Raw genomic sequence first — 21,093 nt, 5'->3', positions numbered from 1 at the left:
TAAAGAACCCCAGGTGGCCAAAATTTCTGGAGCCCTTCACTACAGTGTCTCATAGCTTGAGTTTCTGTGGGACGTTAAAACCCATAAACTAAACTACACTTTGGCAAACTGTGCTAGCCTCTCAATGCTAAACCGCCCAGCAAAACTGTCCAGCAGATTCTATGGATCCTCCAGATGTGGCAAAGTGACTAGAGTAACTGAAGAGAAAATGTGAGAGGCAGAAGAAGGTGCGAGCTGCTGGATTAACAGGAGAAAAGGCTGCGAGGCTGGAGGCTGACCACAGTCAAAAGTATATTAAGGCTGTTCAGCCGAAACATCGCACTGCTTTCGCACGACCATTGCTTTAACCATGCCCGAACCTGCCTAAGGTTTTTCAACAATTGCTCGCTTGATTAGTGTTACCTGGACACAGCCTCCCATTTGGGAGTCTATTTGAATTAACTGATGAGGAAACCGTAAGCCCCAAATTAGTGGATGTGACTGCCTGGAGTCTGTGAATATTTGAGATTTCGAATACAAATCAAGTACGTTTTGCTACTCGATTTGTATTCTTATCGAAAAACTGATATTCGAAAACTTTTGAATACAGTGAAAGGTTTTGAATTCATCGCACTTTACTTGCACTGCACTCTTCACCACAGTGCTTGACCGCATGGGCTGTGTAGTGAAAGCATCCTCAAAATTTGACGGAGGTTTTTTTGGAAAGAGTGAAGAGAGACCTTCCCTTTTGCGAAAAGGGCCTTCCTGATGGTGTCCGTAAAGCGAAGCGCTTGACGAAACCATGAAATAATGTCGTTATTAGTTCGGTTTTATCTCATATGCAGACATCAATCATACAGGTGTTTGTCATCTAAAGTTACTGTGGTGCAAATGGTTTTCGGCAGTCTCTTCAGGTTCATTGGATAATTCGAGCTTTCAGTTAATTTGGAGATTTTTTTCTGGTCCCATGGAGGATGAATTACTGAGAGCTTGACATATTCAGCAGAGATATGACAGCTCTACCTGGTTTCATGCAAGTCCTTCCTGTATAGAAAACTGATATTTACGAAATTTTGTATAAAACGTATACTGGATTTTTCAGTACAGTATACACTTCTGTGCAGTTCTAGTTTAAATTTATTTGCAGATATCATTCAAATTCTGAAATAAACAAGATAGTGTTCGCTATGTTTTAATTTTTCATTTTTTTTCACTTATCATTTATTCAATATCCGATGCAATATTCAAAGGCAATTTTTTTTCATATTCTTTTTAAATTCTTATTTGAAAATTTCAAAATTCGCTCACACCTAATGATGGCATACACTCGCACATGCGTTGGCTGTGGCCATACAGGATTATTGGATCTGCAAATTAATGCAAGTTGAATTAACAAGCTTTTACTTTATGTACTTCATTTAGAGTTGACATTTTGCTCTTGATAATAATTACTGGGATGGCTGTATAAATTCTGTTTTGGATTTTTTTTTGCAGGGTAACAGCATAAGTGTACTGGATATATTTGGGTTTGAGGACTTTGGTGACCACAACAACTTCGAGCAGTTTTGCATCAATTTTGCCAATGAGCACCTGCAGTACTACTTCAACCAGCACGTCTTCAAGTATGAACAGGTGAGGCCCTGTCAGCAGTCATGACTTCCTGTCAGCTCATTAAGGATAAACATTACTCATCGTTGTTCATTACTCACCATCAGGAAGAGCTCCATCTTGCTGTTTTCTTATCACAGTGAGCGACAAAAAATCAGTTATGCTTTTGCTAGCTTAGCAAAACAACACAGGCTAATGTTCCAGCAACTTGGGGCTTTGTTGTTGCTTAGCCCTAATGCTAACTTTTCCATGTTCTTCATCATTGCAGGAAGAATACCAGAAGGAAGGGATTCACTGGAAAAACATTGAGTTCACTGACAACACCGGGTGCTTGAACCTTATTGAGGGCAAGCCGCATGGCCTGCTGTGCTTGCTCAACGACCAGTGCAAGTGCGTGTCCAAAGGAAATTTTCAAAACAAATCTGGAATCAAGGAATTCTTGTGTGGTTGCTTGATTGCAGTAGGCTATTTATTTTGTAGCTGCATGGATACCATCCACTTTGGATGTGCGATAGTGTTGGTCTCTCTGCTTATCTCCTAGCCCCCCTAATAACCAATGAATAGAAAATAGGTTGGTGGCTCAGATCTGGTGGTTTATTGTTATGTACCCTGTGTACAATAGCCAACCGATTTTTTGGGCTCCAGTAATTTGGATTTGCATGATATTTCAGACTTCATTCAGGAACCGTTATGCACACCGTATGACTGGGTACATATCTATGTATTTCGGACTTTATGGCGTCTAAAAGTTCAATTTTTCGAACTAAAATAGGCACCAGCAAAACTATGTAGATTGTTTCTCGACGGAGAGCTCATTTTTTTTTGTGCAATATAGACATGAGCGAGCATCGCTGTCACAACCAACCGGTTCTTCACAGCTGGGAAAGGTGCCATCTTGGATTTAAATGAAAGCATGTGAACTGGCCTAGATAGGCATGGTCCTGAGCCCCAAAAATTGGTTGGCGGCTGTCGAAGTTCTTTTACTGCTCGTTGTGCTTAATTGTTCGAGTTTTGAGGTCACATTTTTTTATATTCCCCGCACAAAAAGGCATCTGGTGTCTATACTTACCAGATTTTCTTTGTGCATTAGTAATAAAAGAAGTGTCAGTGCCTACAAGTTTAATCGGCTAACTGAACCAGTGGTGTCTCAAGCTGGAAAAGGAGAGAACCAGCAATGACCAGTGTCAAGATTGCTCACTGTACTTTTCTAGTAGACAGTAGCACTTGCCTGTCCATATGGCTTGAGCTTGCTGTTCTGTGGGTTTGGTTAACATGGCAACCTTAATGTGTATTGCTCTAACCAGGCAAGTGCCAATGGCATGTACGTTGCTCTGATGTAAAGCACAAAATCCTGTTTCTGTGTGAAAATTTGAGCATGAAAAATCCAGTGTTGGAATTGAAAGGACCTTTAAAAATGTCGAGGCTAGTATGTTGGCTACCTTTTTTTTTTTCTTTTCCATCACATGTGTGAGGTGTGTTTTCGCCTTAATGCTAATGACCTTTTGTGTTCTGGGGCTAGCATTCAGGCTCGTATAGAGCCAGTACATGCTTTACTTTCTCTGCAAAATTCGCCCTGTACCTGCAGTTTCTCGGGAGCCACGAATGCCATGCTGCTGCAAAAGTTCCAGAATCATCACAAGAAGAACCCATTTTATGACATGCCCCAAAAGCGAGAGAATGCGTTCCTGGTGCACCATTACGCAGGCCGTGTCAAGTATCAAATCAAGGTAGGCTTGTCAGAAATAAAATACAAAAGAAAGAGCACATAATGTTTGTCTTTAAAGCAGTTTATAAGGATTTTCTACATACGTGAATGTTGTCATTAACTTTTACATTGTAATAAAAACCTCAATTTGTTAGGTAAACTTGTATCCACAAAGTAGCCTTGTTGAGGCTATTGGGAATATGCACATGCAGCAGCGAGGAATTGTTTTGACTCTGACTGTGTGCTGCTTAAACATATGCTCAACAACTTAGGTAACCCTAATGTGTGATTGAGAGCACTTGTGAGCACTTGTGAGCATATAAAGTTACACATTGGCTGTAACGATTAAGGCTTCTAGTTTCCTGTGATTCCATGAACAGTTGTGGATTTGAGAATTTTTTATGGAATGTTGTTTTGGTAGTCATGCTTTTTTTGAGTGTGTGTTTGTGTTTCTCAGACATAATTAGGATTGACTGTATGATGAAAAAATAACTTTTTTACTTCATTTCCACGAATATGATTTAAGGGAGAGACTCAGAGCTGAAAGAAAGAAATATTATTACGATTATAGCGTAGCCTCAGACTGTTCATGCCATCCACAGTCAAGAGCTCCCCACGAAAGCACAGACGGTATGGTAAATTATGGGAGCAGCAGAAATCGAGACATATTTTAAGAGGCAACGCTTCAGGTGCTTGCGCTGCAATCAAGCAAAGCCAAGCCACTGCTATCGTAACCCTTTGTAAGGTTAATGGATTTCGTATGAAAGATTTTTGCAAATTATGGCCCCCATTGTGAATTAAGAAGAACAAAATGGTAGTTTTAGCACACTTTCCAACCTCAATTAGTGGTGCTAAAGAATGGTGGGCCAGATATGTCAGGGTGTCTAGCAACCGGGAAAACTGGGAATAGTCGGGGAAATTTTATGCACCGGAAAAGATCAGTGAAATGTCAGGGAAACCATCAAAAACTTTGCCAAGTCAGGGACAATCACACGATATATTCTGCAGTGCATTTTAATTCTAAGCTGGCACAGAGTATGTTATTCATGCAGTTTTTTTTTTTTTTTGGGATGTCTCGACAGTGCACAGTACCGCAAGGCAAGGTGCTCTATATTACTTTGACGCCAGCGCATGTCTGAGCTGCCACAATACAAGAATCAATACGCACTTGAAGTGGGTACTCAATAAAATATGCGGAAACGCTGCATGATAATAGTATGCGACAAGAAGCAGGAATAACCGTGCCAGCAATGGCCAGCGCGAAAGTGATCGGCAAGCTGTGCTGCTATAGGGAACTAGAGGGCTGCCAAACATGTGCGCAGCCGTATTGGATTGGATTTGCTCGGCTGTTTACGGGGTGGGTGGCTTGCATGCTCTCGGACTGGCATCAGTGCACTTTTAATTTTCAGTAAACTTTTGACGTTCTTAACGACCATCAACACTAATGGCAGCCTTTTCACTATTGTAAATTGCAGAATATGAATAATAAATAGCTTTTTGTGGTGAATTGTTTGTCTATGCTCGTTATCATCAGCAGCTACATTTTTGAGCCTCTTCACTCGTCAGGGAGAACTGAAAAAAATTAGGAAAAACCTTGAAAAGTCGGGGATTTCGAAAATAATGGTTTGCTAGACACCCTGTATGTCCCCTAAATGCAATCACTGCTCTGGTAAACTTGGACAAAAACGTCCCTGGGATCCACTCAAGGGAGCATGAAAAATTATTTATTTTAAAGAAGTGCAACTAGGCTCTCCCTGAACCTACACTTACATTTCTAAGCATTGAAACCATCAATTTCTTTGTGAAAAGGTACAAAGCACTGGATGCAGAGCAAGACTTAGCATAATTCATACTCGTAGTTGTCATGTGCTTTCTTCCAAGTAGTGGAGCACCAGCAGCAGCTCTTTCTTGACGAACTCTGTCGGGAGGGGTGGTTAGGGCCTAGGCATTGCATCATATTTGTTCTTCCGGAGTATGCTAACCTTTCTTAATTGCGTATATGTGTTCCCATTGGTTAGCTGATGGCCCAGTGACAGTCGAAACCACACATAGGTCAACTACAGGCCCGCAGCGACTCGCTTGCAAGATATTGTTAGCAGAATTTCATCCAGCCTGATACAGTATATGCTGAGATGGCATTTATTGGCAAAATTATAATGGTTATTTGCACCACCCTTGTGGCTCAGCGGTTAAGGCGCACAGCTACTGAGCCAGGGAACCTTGGTTTGAACTCAGCCCTGAAGGCAGCAATTTAATGGAGGAGAAATGCAAGATGCCCGCGTACTGCGTGATGTCAGTGCACATTATCAAGTTGGTCGAAATTGTCCAGGGCCTCTTGCTTTCGTAGCTTTTAGCTTTTAACGGTATGATAACTATGAAAGTTTTTTTCGATAGTTTTCAGATTACATCGGGCATAGTAGGCTGTGGCTTCATCTTAATAATTAGTGTTGTTTTGTTCGCCATGAGAGAGGGTGTTATTTTTCCAGCTTTGGTACTCTGAAGTCCAAGTCTGAAGAAGTAAAATGAGTTCAGATCAATTGTGCTTTTCTTGAAGTTGTGGATGGGGAATTTTAGCTGATTTCATACCAAGTCTCAGTTTTTGTGAAGCTTTTTATGCTCCGTAGCAGAGCAGTGGCAACAAATAATGCAGCTTGTGAAATCTACATGAAATTTGTGTGATGCCATACATGATTGTTAAAAAATATCTAAAAATCTTGCTGCTTAAAGGGCAGCTGAAGAGGTTTTAGAATTTGAATAGTTTAAAGGATTAAATTTGTGAAGGTTCCTGGTAAAGCATGCAATGTCTTTTTGTGCTAGCATTTGAAATGGGGCTGTAAGCGCTAAATAAAGCCGTGGTGACTTTCAGTTTTTTCCATAGAACAAAATGCTGGCTGGGGCTCTAATGATGTTATTGTGTATGATGGTGCTACATTTCCAGCAAAGAAACAGTAGCTCAAAGAAAGAAAACCAATGCCACTGAGCATAAAGCTCATGAACCATTATTGGGTGGTGTATGCCCATAACAGCATGTTGGCGAAGGCATTGCAAATTGGAAACTTCTGCAAGAGTAATGTAATGATGAGCTTTTTCATGTTTTTCCGGCGCATTGAGAAAAAGCCTGAATGTTTACTCAGCTTTATTCGGTGGTAATAGCAAAACTACTTGGCATGCCTTGCCAAAAAGTTTCATATATTCAAATCCTTGAATCTTATATATGACTGTCAAAACGCCACTTCAGCTTCTCTTTAAGGGGGGATGCGGGGATCAGATCGCGAAAATCGCGGAAAAAATCGATTTTTGAAAAGTGCGCTTTTCGGAATCTACAACATTATTTCTATGTTGTCCTGAAATATTTCACCAAAAAACAAACTCTAAGTAGTCTAAATAAATATATTTATCGGTGCCGGCGTCGAGATATTCTTCCCGAACCGCGAAAAAGCTGCCAAGTTCACGGCATGACTGCTTGACTTTCCCGCCACGGAGCGCCGCCATTTTGGCATCGTTGGAAAGCCCGACTCTTCAGCTCTTTGTCCCAACCCCTCCCTCCCTTCTCCGCCAGCTAGCAAGCGCACAAAAAAGGAATATCCGCAAGACGGCAGCACGAAGCAGCCAATGAATACCGCGCCCCGATTGGCTCTGCGCCGCGACGTGTTGCTAGGCGCCTCCTCATTGGCTGATGCCGCGGCAATAATGGCAGCCAGCGTAAGAAGCGTCTGCTTTGTCCGCCGCTGGAAAGCAATTCTTTTTCTTGCGTTTCGAGTCTTCGACCACGTGCAATGGATCAGCGAACGTTCGAAAAGAAGTTCCGGACAAAGCATGCTTACGGGAAGCGAAAACGCAAGCCTGTTACAGCAAGGAAGAAGCGGCGATCATCAACAGGTGGTTCTACCGAGCCGAGCGTCCGTTCGGAATCGGCGGAGTACGCGCCCAACGTGCTACGCGATCTCTCTCCCAATGTGCTGTGCGATCTCATGCCGAGTTGGGCACCAGCCAGCGATTGTGAGAACAACCAACAACGTGCTGCGCTGTCGAGGCACGGGTGCAATGTTACTTCACCAGCGACGATCGACATGCCAGTGAGCGTCGCCGCACACGTGCGTCTCGCCGTGCACGGACGTGCCACTGCAAGTTCGTCGGGTGAGGCACCAGCCAGCGAAGGTGAGACGGGCCACGATTTCTCGCCGTTGAGCCGTGGGCGCAACGTTAATTCGCCGGTGAGGATCGACACGCCAGTGAATGTCACCGTATGCGAGCGTCCCGGCACAAGCTCGTCGAGCGAAGTGGTCTTGCAACAGTCATCACCGCCTGACTGCACAGTGGAGACACGTTTCCGCGATGTGTTTTTCAACTCCAAAATGTGTCCACAGCCGACAACCGCGAGTGAAGGCAATCCTATGCCATCGACGAGTTACGGTGTTCGCGGGCGCGCGCTCGCTTTCGCGGACGCGCCGGCGGCCGAGCCATCGACGAGTTACGGCGATCGCGGGTGCACGCTCGCTTCCACGGACTCGCCGGTGGCCGATCATCGCAGTGACGAATATTCATCCAGTGAACGTCGCACTATTCAAGCTCACCTCAGAACACGATTTGTGTCCGCGGAAACGGCAAAGGTGCAAGCATCGAGTGTTTGCGAATCGCTTCGCGCGGTTTCAGCTACGGAGCGCAAGTTTGCGCTGACTGACTCAAGAGAAGATGCCATTTCCGCACCTCCAGAAGAGGAATTTATGCTTGTGCAAGTAGCAGCCTTGAACTCGCTGATTAGTTCCATGCTTTGCCCAATTTGTCATCAGCCTGGCCTAACAGTGCATCGGGAAACTAAATTAGGGCTAGCTGTGAAGATGGTACTTTCGTGTATTTCCTGTGGTGCCCTCCAATCTGAATGGTCTTCACAAAGGCAGAGTGGTTCTAGAGCCTTTGATATCAACATCAGATCAATTCAAGCGATAAAGAGCATTGGTAAGGGACCAACTGCTCTCAATGACTTCTGGGCCACCATGAATGTTTCACATAGAGGATTACACCACAAAACATATGAGGAGCATCTAAAAAAAACTTTCAAGCCTGCTGCAGAAGCAGCTGCAAACAACATCTTTGCAGATGCTGTAGAGGCAGTGAGAAAGGTGTACACAGAAATGGAAACTACCTTTTCGAAGAATATTACAGTCGTGTACGATGGTACGTGGCTGACACGTGGCCACAGTTCTCACACTGGCGTTGGCTGTGTAATTGAGTTTCATACAGGGCTTGTGTTAGACTGTGTGGTTCTCTCGAACTTCTGCCTTGGGTGCAGCAGACAGCCAGCTGAAAGTGACCCCACTTATGCTGAGTGGAAGCAACAGCACCAGTGCCAGAAAAACACTGATGTGAATTCTGGACGAATGGAGGTGGAGGCTGCACTGCAGCTGTTCAGGCGCTCTTTGAGCAAGAATGATCTCCGGTACACAAACATAGTCTGTGATGGGGACAGCCGCATGTTCCGCACTCTGTGTGACGAAGAAGTTTATGGTTTTGTGCAGCTCTCCAAAGAGGACTGCATAAATCACGTGAAAAAACGGATGGGTGCTGCACTTCGCTCCCTGGTCAGCAAGGCTAAAAAAGGAGAGCCACTAGGTGGAAAGGGGGGCCTGACACAGCAGCTGATGAAAAAATTGACTGACTACTATGGCCTCGCTCTGCGGAACCACTCAGAAGTTGAAGAAATGCAAAGGGCAGTAATGTCGACCTATTATCATGTGACGTCGACGGATGGTGAACCCCATCATGAGCTGTGTCCCCCTGGCCCCCTCAGCTGGTGCAAACATCGATCAGCAGAGGCAGAAGGACAACCACCACCCCCTCACAAGTACAAGTTATCACCGAAGGTCGCTGAAGCACTTCTGCCAGTGTACCAGCGCCTCTCAGACCCTCAGTTGCTGGCCCGGTGCAGGGGAGGCAAAACTCAAAATGCGGCTGAGAGCCTCCATTCAGTGATTTGGTCACTATTATCGAAAGACCAGCATGCCTCACTGTTCGCTGTGGAAACAGCAGTGCACGAGGCGATTTTGAAGTACAACTCAGGCAATCTGAGAGCATATTCAAACCTGTGCACAACATTGGGCCTGCGCCCTGGAGCCCTTTCTCTTCAGCGGGCCGCCGAGAAAGACTCTCAGCGCATTAAGAAGGCGCACAAAGCCCATCTTTTGAAAGGACAAAGGTCTAAGAAATTGCCTGCTGCCAGAGACATGAAATTTTACAGTGCAGGAGCATTTTAGACAGTGTGTGCCAGTTTGGAACTTTCGAGCTTGTTTTCTCAAAACTTCGTTTTGAACTTACCACCTTGCTTGTGGAAAGCGCAGCATCGCAATGGGTGCATGGATTTTTATCCCGTTTGTCTTGTTGTAATTGCTGAAATGTGCTTTACATCAAGACAGTCTCAGATTTGCTATTTAGGCTCACCATTTTTTTATTACACAGTAATTAGAGCACGATACCTTCTAAACATAAAGAGAAGATGTATAATAAGTCATTTAGGAAAAGAGCAGAGAAGTTTAAAAAAATTTAAGGAGAATCTTGACCTAGACCACACTTCTTAGTAACTATTAAGAACATTTACAGACCCATAGCCCATTTTGCTGTCATGCTAGGCTTTCCACGAGCAAGCAACATGTTACCAACATATAAACAATGGTAAAATAGAAACTACTGAAGCTATCATTTTGAAACTTTATATCTTTCTGTTTGATGCTATTTCAAGCCAGCCTACCAAATTTCATCCCTCTAAGTCAAAAAATAAAAAAGTTTGCTCCGATCCCCTCATCCCCCCTTAAGGATTAGTCCTTTCTTTGCTTATCATGTGAAGCACCCTTGTGATGCGTCATTTTGTGCTGTTGCCTCGTCTCCCTTCGCCATTCAGGACTTTAAGGAGAAGAACTTGGACCTGATGCGGCCCGACGTGGTGATGGTGCTCAAGAGTTCGAGCGTTGCTCTAGTGCGAGAGCTGGTTGGTGCTGACCCTGTGGCTGTGTTCCGCTGGGCCATCTTGCGAGCGTTCTTCCGCTCCTATCATGCACTTAGACGTACCACCTCACACAGTCAGGGTCAGTGCATGTTGTTTAATGTATAGTGCTTGTGAATTGGCATTCTATGAGCCTCGTATGCTTTCTGGCTCGCTTTCAGAATTAGCCTCTTTGGCCACAAAACTTATGTAAATGACAGGATGCTGCACTTTGATTATGGTGGTTTCACATGTAGGGTTCTATATACCTTGTAGAAGTCATTTTCTTTTTCACAGCGAGGATTTATATATCACTGTAAAGCCCTAACTCTTTTCGGACCATGGAAAAAAATAAGCCAGTCTGAAAGTTTTTGGAAAATTTTTGAACATAGTTAAAGCTCGTTAATTTGAATCTCGATAATTTGAATTTTTGGATAATTTGAACTACAATACTTGGTCTGGCTAAGTTCTGTAGGGATCTGTGTACAAAAAAGCCCGTTAATTTGAATGCACATCAGTTTTGTTATGGATAATTTGAACTGCGTGCTGCCCCGTCTGGTTGGCCTGGTAGTTAGCATATGGCTAAAGAAACGCACCCGCGATGGGGCGGCATATTACGAGGCTGCGCACATCCAAAATGAGAACAGAAGGTAGAACCAGATAAAACCATAAACGAGTGGATAAAGCCTAACTGGTACCATTATACGATGGTGATTTCACATGTAGAAATTACTATACCATGACTGGCGCGGTTGCCGGCAGTAGCCGAAGGATAGGGGGGTGGTGTCTGTGGCGGCGGCTGCTTGCCGTCTGTTCCGCATGGTCTTCGAGACTTCGAACGCGATGCTCATTAATTCCATCCTGCTAATTCGGAAGTGCGGATAAGTATTTCTGTTGCCGCAGTCCCAGCTGACGGCCATGTAAAACCATGGCATCGGACGGGCACTACGGGTCTCGCGCCGGTTAGGCCGCGTCTGTTTGCGATTGCATGGCAATGTAAGCGATCGTCAAAATAGCACTATTCAAACTTGAACAACATGTTGCACAGTTGACCGCGAACCTCTGATGTGCGCGTAACAGCAAGTATGACAAAAGACAAGCGGCCTCATCCAAAATTGCCTAAACAGGCTGACTGCGTATTTCAGTTTCGCTTTTATGAGCTTCACGTTGTCTACCCTAGCCCGCGGCGGTCATTGGCCGCACATTAGTTAGCTAACCCATTGCAGTTGCATGCCATTTCAGACAGCGGTAGGGAGTTTTTAATCTGCTTTCATCACGTTTATTCCGCTGCTCCCAAAAATGTGTGCTCTCAAGTGCCGTTCACTGCGTAGTGTGGTGGAGCCTCACATGTGACTCAGGCTGCTGGTGAAGGGGCATTGCCACTACCGTGTTGCACTGTGAAGGATGTGTGCCGGCGAGGAGTCAGCGCCACAGGGTGCATTCGATTTTCCAGTCTCGGACTACTTACTGACAGGTCTTGTCTTCCGCTTTGACAGGAAGCAGCCTGATGGTCACATGACCTTGCAAGCTCCCTTCATCATTTGCTCTTAGCTGCTCTTAGCAGGCGATGCCAACCATCAGTCACCACAACCCTGTTCTTTCGTAGTGACGCCGAGCGCACGTTTATCTTTTGGCATAAATGGAATGCTAACCTAGCTCACTGCACTTGAAAGCAGATGAAAGAGTTTGGAAAAGCATTTACAACAGGCATTGGCTGCTCTAGCACAAAGCGGTTCGCTTGCGACGCTTTCAGACCTGTGCGCTGAAGATCGCGGAACAGGTGAAAAATTTCTGGGCAACACGGACAAACAATCCGTGCTCGAGGCTCTGGACGCATCTGTGTGTAGTGAAATTCAAGACAAGGAAGCGAAAAAGCAAGATTCGAAGGGAGATTGTGTAATCGTGTAGCGCACAATATTATATGCAATAACACGAAAAGTACTCAAAGTGCACTCTGAGTCTAACTCAAAATGGCCGCCGGCCAGGGAGCTTTACTGGTGGGCAGGGCTTCTGGGCTGCCCGAGAAAAAATCGAATGCCGGACAGCTGTCAGTAAGTAGTCCCGGACAGTCTGGTACTGATAATCGAATCTACCCATTGGCACTGTGCCAAGTTTGCCCCCTTTCCCTAACTCCACCGCTAGAGCTAATGTCAAAAGATATATGCACCGCGATGCTATCGCTGCGCGGCACCTTGGCGCGCTGCCAATAAATGTGCTGTGAACTCCGACGGCGATGACGCGAAACGGCAGGAGGTGCTAACATCGGACGCTTTTTGTTTTTCCAATTCTCAACGGCGAAAATGGGGGGGTTGATTCATTACGCGAGTAAATGTGGCAAGTTTACCGTAATGCAAATGCTTCTTGTCAGTTTTTTTGAGGTTGTTTGAAAATTCGAACATCGGATAATTCGAACTTTTTTCCTGGTCCCATGTAGCTGAACCTTTTACGATAAAGAGTTTTTGCACTATGTTGCTATAACTGACATCAGAATGCAGCTTATTTGTTAGTCTTTTTTAATTAAGGTTATTTAAATCATACACAATTAAAAAATCCCATTCGGAAGATCTGTTCAAAATACAGCAAAGCTTAAAAACTGTCAATACGTAAAAAACCATGCCAAAATTGCAGGATATACAAAATGTGCTGCTTTTCCCCTTTCCTTTCTTCTGAAAATTTGGCAGACTTAGTTTTAATTCAGTTCAGTTCAGTCGTTCAGTCGTGTCCGGCTCTTCGTGACCCTATGGACCATGTCACGCCACGCTTTCCGGTCTCTCACTATCTTCCTAACATCACATAACTTCATCTGCAGCGCCTCGAGGATGCCATCTAACCATCGCGTTCGCTGCCTACCCCTTCTCCGGCGACCCTCAACCTTTCCCAACATCAAATCTTTCTCCCGTGACTCCTCTCTTCTCATCAGATGACCAAAGTAGCTGAGCTTTAACTTTAGAATTTGACCCTCCAATGAGCAGCCAGGGTTTATAGTCGACATTATCGACTGATTTGATCTTCTGGCAGTCCAAGGAACTCTCAAGAGTCTCCGCCGGCACCACAATTCAAATGCGTCAATTCTTTGGCGGTCAGCCTTTAATTACCTTTCTTGTCTTTCTGTCACGCCAGTGGTCAGCACTTAATTCCCATGGTTCTTTTGCCTTTTGAAGAAACAGTTCAAAACAGTAGAAGCACCAATGTACTTTGCATTTACTGCAAAAAAACAATTGTTTTCATACTCGATTTTCGTCTGCTCGTATCACAGCTTGCAGTTTTTAAGTTTATGCACTTTTTGTGGTATGTGTAGTGCATGCTTTGTGGAGGACGGTGGGGAGTGCAAGCTTGCTTGTCTTCATCATAATTGAAAAGATACTGAATGAGTCCTTTTTAAAAAGCTAGGTGGTTGTGCCCAGTATCTCTTTCTAGCTTGGTTATCATTGAGTGTGATGTTACGGTGTGTTTGAAATAGAATAAAACTGTTGACTCATGTAATATCAGTGCAGTAGAAAAGGGTCCTCCACCACCAAGTATTTGTCATCTGGATGTTGTAATTAATAGCTAATATTTCGATTAGATGTCAGAATTAAAGCTTTGCGTGAACACAGTGTTGCCTTCTGTGGTTTCAGTGTCAAGCACTGCAAAATCGAGCGTGGTAGGACTGCCCACCTAGTGCCGCCGCTCCCTTATGATTTGCACTGCTCAGCTTCGCAAACTTTTGCTATTTTGTTTCCTTACCTATACGCTGTATTTTTACTGTCTTTACTGTTCCACAGCCTTCTTTCTATGTCAATAGCCAAATTTACCTTTTTTTTTTCCCCCTTGCTTGTCGCGCTTACGTCCGTATTCACAAATACGCCTTGACTCAACGGTCCACCTCCACTCCAGGGCTGATCTGGATTCATGAACGCCTCATAACTTTTTCTCCGACAAGGTCTTCTCGAGAATACATCGTCCACTCGAAGCAGTGCAAATGGCGTATGAGGATGAGATTAAGGAGAACTTTTGGCCTGAAAACTGCTTGCTGAAGTGTATAACACGCTCAGTTTTTTATGTCGAGTCTTTTAAACAACTTTCGCAAGAAATCTCGACGTTAAGAGCATAGTGGAGCTTGCTTTGTGCACTGGATGAAAAAGGTGGCTGTGAAAAATGGCCGAAAATGCTTTTGCAAGTGTCAACAGTCTCCGCTGGTGATGTAGAGTTTACGAAGTACATGACGTAGGCTTTGAGAAGCCTCAATGCTTCGAGGCTTCGCCTGCGGTTTCCAAACAAGTTGGGAGCCCTAATTGAAAACATGCTTATAAAGGCATTCCTCCGCAGGTCGCGAATATCTCTCTGTAGGACGAGCACAACAAAGCGCTCCCTCGACAGCGCCGTGCGTCCGAAAGCATACTATGTACCTTCAAGCGACGGGCAAGCCATTGATGCGTTGGGCGCAGCACAGTCTCACTGCGCCTCTGGTGCCCCCCCCCAGCTTACTGCATGCAACACGCTGTTCCCCCACAAGTTTATCGCCATCTGTGAAAGCCACTGCACAGGGCGAGCCACGGAAGGAGTGCACTGCCGCCGCCGTCGTCACTCGAGTATAGTGCTCTAGGTTGAGTCCGGCTGTGGGCGAGCTCACCATTAACTGTCAAATGCGCGCCTCAGCTCTGCACTCGGTAGGCGCCTAAAAGTGGTAGGCTCCTAAAAGTTGTTCACTTATTTTCTGGCGACTTGAAATGTGGCCTCGCCACAGAAGCGTAATGCGACGATCAACTGCAGCACTGGTGTCAGTGGCTTATCACGGTTATCCATGCTCGGCATAAGCGGCAGGGACGGCAGGAGGCCAGCCGCAGCTGATTCTGTAAAACGATAACTTGCCAGAAGTCCCGGGTCGCTGTCGCTCTCAGCCAATGCTCCTTAGAGAAAGGTTCGGTGCATCCTCGTCCTATCCACTTTCGTGAAAAGTTTGGTATACTGGTAGAACGAAGTCCATACAGCGAATGAACGATGCGATGTCCATCATGTTTACAAGTGGAGTGGCGGTCAAGGAGCGGCCAAGGTAGCATCGTTGCTGACTAGAGATTCCTGAGAAAACGCTGCTGGAGGAAAGATTCGAGTGGAGGCTGCTTTCTGAAACAAAAAATGGGCCTTGAGGGCTGCTTGCAGCAGAAGGCATGTTCGTGAATATGGCGGTTAGCCTCACCACCTCAAGGCTCTCGTCTCGCAAAATTTTCTTCTCTTTGTAGCTCAAAAGCTTGTTGACTATGTCATCTCAGAGAACACAATTTGTGCATCATCAGTATCTGTCTTCCTCCGAATTTTGGCCCTGCAACCCTAGGCTGCGTGGGGGCCATAATGTCATCATTCCTTGGGAAGTATGCTGCCACTACCAGATGCTGTTTACTATAACAGTTTTGTATTAAATACGTCTTTACTGTTAACGAAGAAAAATAAAAAGAAAGGTACAGACATCAGTGGAAGGCGAAGTGGGACTTCAGTTTCACTTTACTATTATATCTGAGTTTATTATAGTGGGGTTGTCCAGTAGTTGTGAATCAGCAAAGGTAATGGCACAGATATTTTGAGCTATACTACTCTGCTGACTAATCACAACTGTGAATGAAATCAGCTTTTTGATGCTTGACTACATCGAACAGAGCAGAGGCATTGGAATTCTTGAGCTTCTAATTTCGTCTGATGGTTAGCTCTTTATTTAAATCACAGGGAAAAAAATTGGCTGACAGCTACTTTACTAGGTAATATGAAATATAGCGTAGCTGATGAGGTGTTTGAACCCTAGATGATCGCTTATGGAACACAGGGTGCCAAAAGGCAGAGGTGCTTGGCCTTGTCATCGACGGTGTGTCTTTGCTCGCCCGGAGTGTTTTGCAGCAGCTGCTGCCACAGAGGGAGCCATGACAGATTCAACCACTCTCGTCACACATTGCTCCTTCACTTCCTTTCACCTTTGCCTGCCCTCATCATACTGTCCTGTCTTCTTCCCACTTCTGCTTTTCTCCTCCGATTTCCTCTTCCACTTTCCTCCTCATTCTTATTTGCTTTCCTCCACTGTGCTTAGTTGGCTATAGCGTCGAGGCTATCATAATATGGATGTTTAGACACATATTCCATGCTTGCATGTTTTACCTTTCAGGGCGGCCCAACTCCGGTTCAAAGAGACCAGTCTCAACGTACAAGGGAAGGCACTCAAGTGACGGATATTTGAAGTGAGCATTCTGTTGGAGCATAATATTGTCTGACTTTGCGATTTTTTAAATTTTAATCTTGAGGTGCAGCTTTGCTTTGTGGCATCATGTATGGCTTTGCACATTCAGTCATTTCATATGAAAAATACTTATTTGCAGCAACAACCAAGTCCCGTCGAGAAAATCTTCTATTGGTATAGGTGTTTGCCCTGGCAACATTGTGGCCACTTCTTGCCCAGTGCACCGTGGAAACACCCACCTCTGCGCCAGTGAGGCCAGTGTTCTGGAGAGGGCAAATCAGATCATGATGTATGTTGGGTTTGTGACTCCTTCTTTTGCTAAGTAAAACCATGCTTACTTGTAGGGCATTATATATTAAATAACTTTGGGTACTTCCTTGGTGTACTTGGTGTACCTGATTACATTGCAGTTAAACCTCATATGTAATAAACAAACATCCATTTAGTAAATTTCTCGATGTTGCGAAGTTTCTCAGTTCCCCAACGCCGTCCCATTAAAGTGTATAGTTGAAAATTCCATCTAAGGAAGGGGTTGGGGCGATTTACCTTGATATAACGAACTTGCTACGCCAACTCTTTGTTAGCTAGTACTGAGTTACAGGAAATTTAGTTGAACCGCACAAAAGTTTCATGACGATAAAGCACAAGTTGACATGAGAGAAACTACTATGATCGCAATGAACGACTGCAGTTGACACAACTCGCCTTGCTCCACCGCATAGGTATACACACTTGTCTGTGCTGCTTTTTCTTTGAAAATTTGCACAATACTTCATGCTCAAAGCAGCAAAAATAACAGTATAAAGTTTTTAGGGGGACAGCAGAAAGCGCTGGTACCATTTGAGGCAAAGAGTCTATTTCCTGGGGCAACGGCAGTGTGTAGACTGAAAGTGGGAACGTGCGTAAAGAAGTAGGCGTCTCGGGAGCCGGTGGTGGCGCGATCCGCATGCTCATCTCTAGCCCGGCCTCGGGGCCTCTGGTAGCCTCAGACTTCACTGCCACCCCACTCTCCCTGCTGCACTCATAGCCACGTCATGCAACGGCGGCTGCTGCCATGGTCGATTCTGACACGTTCACCTTTTTTATAACTTCAAATAATGGAGGTTTACTTTGCACATTGTCAAGGTGGTTTTCATACATTTATTTCTCATACGCGGGCAAGCATTAAAGCACTCATTCAACAGAAAATCTAACGTCGGCGTTGTGAGCGAAAAATCGTGGCCATGGCTTTAGCAAGGGCTAGCTGGAGGCTAGCATGGCTAAGCACTGATTGATCCTAGAGTCGTCTGACGTCATGCGAGTTGTCTGACTTCATGCAATCATGTGTCATCGCTAACTTGGCAGGAGGTACCAACTCTGGCCTTTCCTCTCAGGTGGAAGGGTGAGATCAGAATTTAGCTTTTTTTCCAGGACTCCATTCTGAGTCAGACTCACCTAGGCTATGCAAGCACATTCGTACGGCTTGGTTAAGCAGGGCTTTGTATTTGTGTCGGGTGGCCTTTCACATATGAGTGTGTACTGAAGTATTTTAGGAACAAATTAAGAGATTAGAAATCAGGCGAGTAGCGATGTCTGTTTACGTGAACGAACGGTCTGCAGGGAGAGCTGGCAAATGTGAGCCATTTACACTGTCATGGCATATCCTTAAAGGTAAAGCTTAACTATCCTCTCCCCACCTGCCTGTCTTTTTTCTTTTTCTGTTCTTGAGGTTTTGAGTCCTCACGTGAAAACTGCTTGTCATGAAAACCCGGTAGTAACAAAAAATTGCCAACTTTTTCGAGTTTTCTTGTAACCATGTTTAAGTGTGTTGCTTTAGCCAGTGCATATCTTAGCTCTTAATGCGATTTCTGCTCTTGGTTTCTTTTTGCGCAGGAAGAACAAAAATACCAGGTCACGTAACAGAGTTGAGAAGGTGAGTTATTAAACTTTTGCTTTAAATGCCGAATTCTTTGGTAAGTTTGTTATTGTTTGTTGCACTTTGTTCGGGTGGGTTGTTAATGGCACTGCGATGACAAATGTGTGTGTTCTTGTTTCGTAGGGGCTGAAGAACTTGCAGAGTGTCAAAACAGTTGTTGGGAGGACGCACCCTCACCCCCAGCGCACAGGTAGAAAGCCACCCACAGTCACAGCTCAATTTCAGGTGAGCAGCAGTCATGTGAAGTAGCAGCATGGTGATGATTTGAGAGCAGTAGCTGCTGTTACAGCATCCTGAGGCATCACATCAGCCCCTTTCCTCGGCGTGAGTTTGTGCGCACTGCATTTGCACTGAGTCAAGGTTTCTGGAACTGCTACGTGGCACGCTACTGATGTCACAGCTCGTTATGTAGAGCATGTTCCTGCAGGGCTTGCATCATTGTCTCCTGACAGAAAAGGAGAGAGAGCATAACTCCAATAAGTATGGCTGCTCCACGTCACGCACACTGTCAAGAGTGTAAATGTCTAGCCCGTGTGGATTTGGAATAACAAACCATGAAATTTGTGCAGCATTAGTGGACTGCATGGGCTCATTAATGCGCATGTGTCAGGCTAAAACAACTACCCCTCATTTTGTGCATTATGCTAAATGTGTTAAACATTGTGAATTTTTAGTACAGCATGGCAGCTTGGAGCTTAATTAAGGAAGTATATGATATCCAAAATATCACGTGCAAACTTACTTCGTAAAGATCTTCGTTTATTCCGAAATGCTCATGATAATTCGATCTGTTAAGAAGGCAGCAATTATAGTTACCACCTTAGCAAGAACGAGATAGTGGACCCATGGGGGGGAGCTAAGCAGTCACCGTGGGTTACCTTGAGTCATTAAGAAACTTGTCTGGTAACAAAGAACTGCCCGATTAGTTCTATTGGTTATGCTGTGAAAACAAGGGTGTACTTCCCCATTGAGTCTCTTTGTTAGTAACGTGGGAAGCCTGTTTCAGACAAAAGCATATTGAAATGTTACGGGGGTAAGGCCATGACTGCCAGTTACTAAAAATGTTGTCGAGAATGCTGGAAAGCTTACCCTATCACTAACATGTTGAAATTCAGGAACTCCCAGCATCATTGAAGTGAAAACATGAGGGGCTACTGGCAGAAGGCCATAATGAACCTTCAGGAGGAAAAGGTACCCATGAGTTTCAGCTATCCACCCTAAAGGCACTACCGACCAGTTCCCAGGAATTCAGCAGCAAATGCATAAGATTAAAGAGAATATGCGCAAGATACGGAAGGGAAATCTGCTGTTATTGATGTGAACTGCAAACTGATGGTGGTGCTTGAGTGCATCAAAGTTCCAAGTTTGAATCTGCCTAGTCAAAATAGTCAATAACTTTTGGTGAAACTTAATGTTCAGGTATGAAATGTTGAAGCAAGCATTCTGCTTGCTGCTAGTCTGCTCCAAACTGTCGCTCAGGTTAGTTGGGTTATTTTAAACATCTCTACATGTTTTTGCTGGTTGTCTTGTCTTGACAGAGGTGAGTGCCTACTCAGCAAAACATTGAATGTTAAATAAAACAGAATGAAATTGGATATTTTTGATGCCAGGAAAAGGAAATTGCAGTTATTTAAAGGTTTAACCCGAGAAACATGCTCCAAAACATAATTTGAATGCTCCAAAACTCTTGTTTTATTGTTCCAAAGCTGCTCCAAAGCTGCTGCAAAGCTGCTCCAAAATGGGTTTTTAGTACTGCTCCTGGAACTGCTCCAAAAGGCTCAGCCTGTTTCCACCCCTGCTCCTTCATCCTGATAAAACCTTAAAATAACCATCAAATGCTTAACTAAACATGGCAAGGTATGGCAAAGCAAAGTTAGACAAAGCAAAACTTAGCTAAATGAGCTATCACTTTGTCATTGCTGTGCTGCTGCTATATACTACTTATGGTTGGGATGATGGTGCTGTGACAGAAAAGGTAGGAGTTCAACGAAGCAAAACTTATCTGAATGTGGAAGGCATGGCACTGCAAAGCTAGTTGAGTGCTAAATTAGTATGCTTCTGCACCTACATCCGTGTCTAACAAAGCTAAATCTCTGCTAAATTTTTGTCAGCCTGTTGAAACACAGACACTAGATTGTTTCAGAGTTTACATGCATGCATGCACATGCATGTGCATACATACACATGCACGCACACGCATGCACACACACACACTCTATACCTGGTGGTCAGATGGTGACATATACCATAGTTGCATTTCAAAAGAATAGAGCTGTCGCTTTATGGGTATCTGCATTAGGTTGTGATTTGCATATTGGCAGTTGTAGATGATTTAGCTAGAGTACATTGAGGGTGAGATCTTGACTCAGGTGCACATAGAGTAAATTGAGATACGCATGAAGTAAAAAAAGGGGTGAGCTGTTGCCTTAGCGGTGATCACTGTGTGGCAAACATTGTTCACTTGCTTGGTCACATTTTTGGGCACAGCTTTGCAAGTCTAACTCTGTTTGGTCAACTTGTGGGGATGAGCTCGCCCGAGGCTGATTTTATTCCAGAGCGCAATGCATGTGTCGTTTTGCAGGTATCTCTGAGCCACCTGATGGAGGCCCTCAGTCAGGCCAACCCATTTTTTGTCCGCTGCATCAAATCGAATGCTGGCAAGGTAAGTCCTATGTTACTTCACAGGCTATCATATGACTCCACTGTGTGCCACT

At 44.6% G+C, this 21,093-nt stretch overlaps 2 protein-coding genes across 3 annotated transcripts in view; both read left to right on the top strand.

The window, feature by feature from the left end:
• LOC146198377 (unconventional myosin-IXb-like) overlaps positions 1–21,093 on the top strand; it is a 109,601-nt gene that overhangs the window by 32,721 nt on the left and 55,787 nt on the right. For both annotated transcript variants that reach the window (XM_084593859.1, XM_084593858.1), the window contains exons 12-20: positions 1,474–1,611; positions 1,856–1,977; positions 3,173–3,314; positions 10,185–10,368; positions 16,393–16,465; positions 16,604–16,753; positions 18,337–18,376; positions 18,503–18,604; positions 20,961–21,041. In XM_084593859.1, coding sequence (XP_084449985.1) covers positions 1,474–1,611; positions 1,856–1,977; positions 3,173–3,314; positions 10,185–10,368; positions 16,393–16,465; positions 16,604–16,753; positions 18,337–18,376; positions 18,503–18,604; positions 20,961–21,041 — 1,032 coding nt within the window. The remainder of the gene's footprint in view (positions 1–1,473; positions 1,612–1,855; positions 1,978–3,172; positions 3,315–10,184; positions 10,369–16,392; positions 16,466–16,603; positions 16,754–18,336; positions 18,377–18,502; positions 18,605–20,960; positions 21,042–21,093) is intronic.
• On the top strand, positions 7,010–9,956 carry LOC146198378 (uncharacterized). Its single transcript, XM_084593857.1, has one exon. It carries the CDS (start codon positions 7,069–7,071, stop codon positions 9,541–9,543), a length of 2,475 nt encoding a protein of 824 aa, XP_084449983.1. The 5' UTR covers positions 7,010–7,068; the 3' UTR covers positions 9,544–9,956.

Source organism: Amblyomma maculatum, chromosome 2 (genome assembly GCF_055883805.1).
Source record: "Amblyomma maculatum isolate TAMU_Amacu chromosome 2, ASM5588380v1, whole genome shotgun sequence".
Lineage (NCBI taxonomy): Eukaryota > Metazoa > Arthropoda > Arachnida > Ixodida > Ixodidae > Amblyomma > Amblyomma maculatum.
This window is presented reverse-complemented; position numbering and strand designations above follow the sequence as displayed.

Excerpts from the sequence above, each read along its gene's own strand:
- LOC146198378 (XM_084593857.1), top strand. The coding sequence starts at position 7,069 with ATGGATCAGCGAACGTTCGAAAAGAAGTTCCGGACAAAGCATGCTTAC.